The 4,794-nt window shown below is 45.8% G+C and overlaps 1 protein-coding gene across 1 annotated transcript; it reads left to right on the forward strand.

Moving 5' to 3' along the window:
* Positions 1-47: 47 nt before the first annotated feature.
* On the forward strand, positions 48-3,611 carry LOC118756786. The gene has a single exon (XM_036491528.1). The coding sequence runs from the start codon at positions 48-50 to the stop codon at positions 3,609-3,611; it is 3,564 nt and encodes a 1,187-aa protein (XP_036347421.1).
* Positions 3,612-4,794: the final 1,183 nt, after the last annotated feature.

Here is a 4,794-nt window from a genome sequence, read left to right on the forward strand (position 1 = left end):
AGCCCATAAATCTGAGAAGCGGGCAATAGATTTGCTATCTCATAACCATGCCCAATTTGGAGCAACTTAAACAGCAGCGCGCTAATCTGCGTCGAAACATATCGCGCATTCGCAATTCTGTCGACACAAAACTTGCAATTTCATCCGCTGAATTGAATTGTCGTTTGGCTATATTAGAGGCCTACTTTAAGCAAGTTATGACAGTTCAGACCGAAATTGAGCAGCTGGATCCAGACGAAGCAGAGCGTGAGACCAGAGGAGAAATAGAAGATACGTACGTCGCTATCAAGGTGTGCATTAATGAGCAGCTAGGTTCAGATGCCCACAATTTGACTGTTGCTGACTCAGTTCATTGCGCTTCTCACTCAACTTCTATGAAGCTGCCACGTCTGTCACTACCAGTTTTTGATGGAAAATACTCCGACTATAAAAACTTTATAACATCGTTTAAGTTAGTCGTTGATAAGCAGTCTACTTTGTCATCCATCGAAAAGTTCAATCAACTAATCAATTGCTTACGTGGCCCGGCCTTAGAAACTGTCAAGGCTTTTCAAATCACTTCGGAAAATTATTCAAAGGCGCTGGAACGCCTCAAGGCCCGCTACGATAATCCAACGCTCGTATTCTTGGACAACATAAATTCGCTTTTTACTTTACCTAGTGTTTCAAGGTCAAATGCGAAACAGCTTCGTAGCCTGATCGACAACTCATCAGCCTTGTACAATTCATTGTTGTCACTGGGTAATGCATCGCAAATTGCTGAGGCTATGCTTATCTCCATCGTTATGGAAAGGGTGGATCAAGACACCAAAAAGAAATGGAATGAGCATTTGAACTTCAGCGATCTTCCTACATGGACATCCTGCGTTTCGGTTGTCGAACGACATTGCCAATTCTTGGAGTCAATAAGTAAGCCCGGTACCGATAGTAGCGCGAGTCAGCAAGCTATTGGTAAGCCACGAAACCAAAAACACCAGCGCCAAGGGTTGACTTTCAACTGCACATCGCAAACGTGTCATTCATGCGCTAGCACGGAGCACAGAACTTACAGGTGTCCTCAAATCGTTGGTGCTACACTCAATCAGCGTTATGACATCACTAAGCGACTGGGACTTTGTCTCAATTGCTTGGGCAAGGGTCATCAGGCTGCGAAATGCCCATCCACACACAGGTGTCGATCGTGTTCTCGCTCCCATCATACACTATTGCATCGTGATTCAGCTGGTATGTCTTCGTCTCCACCGCAGTCAACTCCGCAACTCCCTGAAGTACCACAGAAGAACTCAGAAGCAGCTGTTCACACTCACACCGGCTTGAATCGAATAATTTTAGCCACAGCTTTGGTTCTGGTCAAGGATGCGTCAGGCTGTTATAAAATTGGTCGTGCGCTCCTAGACTCTTGTTCACAAGTCAATTTCGTATCGGATCAATTCGCACAGGCTCTCCGATTACCTCGCAAACGAAGCCATATGGAAATTCGCAGCATTGGAGAATCCCAGACTCAGATAAAACATCGAACGTCTACAACAATCAAGTCACGTTTTGGAGAATTCGAACTACCGCTAGATTTCTGTGTTACTTCGAATATTGCATATCATCCAGACACAGAAATTGATATCTCATCATGGAAGCTGCCTCAAAATACTCCGTTGGCCGACGAAGGGTTCAACAAAGCTCGTCCTATTGATTTGCTGTTAGGGACAGAAGCATTTTTCGACATCTTATCCATTGGCCAAATCAGGCTTGGTGTAAATATGCCAGTGTTGCAGAAGACGCTCCTTGGATGGGTAGTTTCGGGCCGTTGCCAAACCGGCTCCACCACATCACACAGTTACTCGATTTCCATGGACGAAGTCATCAACAACAACATAGAACGCCTGTGGCGCATTGAAGAGGTTAACACTTCTGTGGACATTTACACTCCAGAGCAGCGCAGTTTTGAAGAGGCTTTCAAAAACACCATTCGCCGACAACCTGATGGCCGAGTGGTAGTTCGCCTCCCATTCAAAGATGATCCTGGTTTGTTAGGTCACTCGTATGAAATTGCCCGTAAACGTTTTGAAGCTCTTGAGCGCCGCTTGAGCCGCACATCAGATGTGAAAAGGCAATACGCAGATTTTATGTTAGAGTACGAACAGTTGGGCCATATGAGCTTGGTGACAACACCGAAGTTGGATGTCCCACATTTTTACATACCGCACCACTGCGTACTCAAGCCGAACAGTACCACTACGAAATTAAGAGTGGTTTTCGATGCCTCTTGTCGGACAACGACACAAAGGTCTCTGAACGATTTACTAATGGTCGGACCGACCATACAGCCCGACTTGTACACGTTACTTCTACGCTTCCGTACATATCGTTATGCAATTACCGCCGATGTCGTCAAGATGTTCAGACAGATTCTTGTCGACCCCCCTGATCGCAAGTTTCAATATATACTTTGGAGAAGTACACCCGATCAACCATTACGCACATTTGAACTGAATACAGTCACTTATGGGACTGCTACCGCGCCATATCTCGCTATACGTAGCATGCAATACTTAGCTGAGCAATGCATGGACGAGTTCAAGGTAGGAGCCGAGGCTATAAAATCATCGTTCTACGTTGATGATTTCATTTGTGGAGCTAACACGTTGGAATGCCTTCATCAAATCAAAACGGAGGTAATTGAGATACTTCGTCGTGGTAGATTTGAGCTAGCGAAATGGCACTCGAACTATAGCGAGTTTGTTAATGACTGTACGATTAAAGATCTTAACTTAGAAGACGATTCAGTAACCAGCACTCTGGGCTTAAGGTGGGATCAACGAGAAGACGTCTTTATGTTTGCATTTGTACTCAAGCGCACATCACATGCTGTCACGAAGCGGTCTATACTATCAATTGCTTCGTCTCTCTTTGACCCGTTGGGCTTGGTGTCACCTATCATCATACTTGCAAAAATACTTATACAAGAGCTTTGGTTGCTAAAATTACAGTGGGATGAGTCAGTTCCGCACAACATTCACACCGCATGGACATCGTTCCTCTCATCGCTTTCATCGTTGGAATCGCTAACTATACCGCGCTATTGCCTTCAACCCAGCGTTCAGAGCCTTCAGTTGCACGGCTTCTGTGATGCCGCAATTAGGGCTTATGGATGCTGTATATATGCACGCACAGTTGACCCTAGCGGTGAAGTCAAGGTCACGTTGATTACATCCAAGTCGAGAGTCGCCCCAACGAGGAAACTGTCATTGCCCAAATTGGAATTATGCGGTGCTCATTTGCTGTCACAACTTTACGCTAAAATAAAGGTGAATTTCGGCGATACCCAATATACAACGTATCTATGGAGCGATTCACAAATCGTTCTACACTGGATTCAACAGCATTCCGCCGCACTATCTACGTTCGTAGGAAATCGTATTTCTGAAATACAACAAAAAACATCTTGTTGCGAATGGAAATACGTTTCAACGCACTATAATCCAGCTGATCTGCTTTTCAGGGGGTGCTCAGTAGTGAGCTGCAGCAGTCCATATGTTTCGAAGGGCCGGAATACCTGCAACGCCACCAAGACGAGTGGCCGACGCACCATCGAGGTGATATTGCTCAAAATATAGTGAACTTAGAGAAATGTAAATCGGCTTTCGGTACTGTTAATGCCACTAACGACCTACTCGAAGTAGCGTATAAAACTAGCTCGCACAGCCCATGCTTGCAAATCGTAGCCTGGATGTTTAGGTTCAGCAACTTAAGTAGAAAATTGGGTTCGTTCGATATATTGTCGCCTTCACCACAAGAGCTGTTACATGCTTTGCATTGCATCACTTGGAACCTGCAAATAATGACATCAAAGCACTTCTCAACGGCCAACAGGTCTGTAGTAATCTTAAATCTTTAAATCCTTCTTTGCAGATAACTGATGGGTTCATGCTGATGAAAGTTGGTGGTCCAATGGAGATGATAACTATTCTGTATACACAGAATCACCCGATACAGCTTCCAGGCAAGGATGACTTTGTCTGCCAGTACGTGCAGCTCGTTCATCGCCAAAATTACCATGCGGGTCCAAAGGCATTAGTTGCACTCATATGCCTACGCTTTTGGATCATCAATGCACGGGATTTAGCCCACCGTGTCGTCCGATCTTGCCTGCACTGCGTTCGTTATAGGCCAAAGCTGGAAGGGCAAATAATGGGTCACCTACCCCATTAAGACCATTTGCAAGATGCGGAGTGGATTTCTGCGGTCCAGTCAATACGTACCTACGCATTCGAGGCAAGGTTCCCAACAAAAGCTACATCGCAATTTTCGTGTGCTTCGCGGCGAAGGCAGTGCACCTTGAAGTTGTGTCAGAATTGTCGTCCGATGCATTTATCGCAGCCCTGAAACGATTGGTAGCCAGGCGTAGGCTACCGTCCGATATCTTCTGCGATAATGCTACCAATTTCGTTCGAGCCAGCAACCAATTACAGGCCCTCAAGCAATTTTTGTTTAAGGATGACACAATCAACTCGATCAACAAATTTTGTGTACGTGAGTTCATCAACTTCCATTTCATCCCTCCCAGAGCCCCCCATTTCGGCGGCTTGTGGGAGGCTGCAGTTAAGAGCGTCAAGGGACTAATCAACCGCACTCTTATGAACGCTCGTTTAACATTCGAGGAGCTTACAACTGTCACAGCTGAGGTGGAGGCGATTCTGAATTCTCGCCCTTTGTCACCACTCTCTTCTGACCCGAATGACCTAGCTGCACTCACCCCGGGCCACTTCCTCATTGGCGACTCATTACGTGCATTGCCCG

Source organism: Rhagoletis pomonella, unplaced genomic scaffold (genome assembly GCF_013731165.1).
Source record: "Rhagoletis pomonella isolate Grant_MI unplaced genomic scaffold, Rhpom_1.0 Rhpom_scaffold_12158, whole genome shotgun sequence".
Classification (NCBI taxonomy): domain Eukaryota; kingdom Metazoa; phylum Arthropoda; class Insecta; order Diptera; family Tephritidae; genus Rhagoletis; species Rhagoletis pomonella.

Excerpts from the sequence above, each read along its gene's own strand:
- LOC118756786 (XM_036491528.1), top strand. The coding sequence starts at position 48 with ATGCCCAATTTGGAGCAACTTAAACAGCAGCGCGCTAATCTGCGTCGA.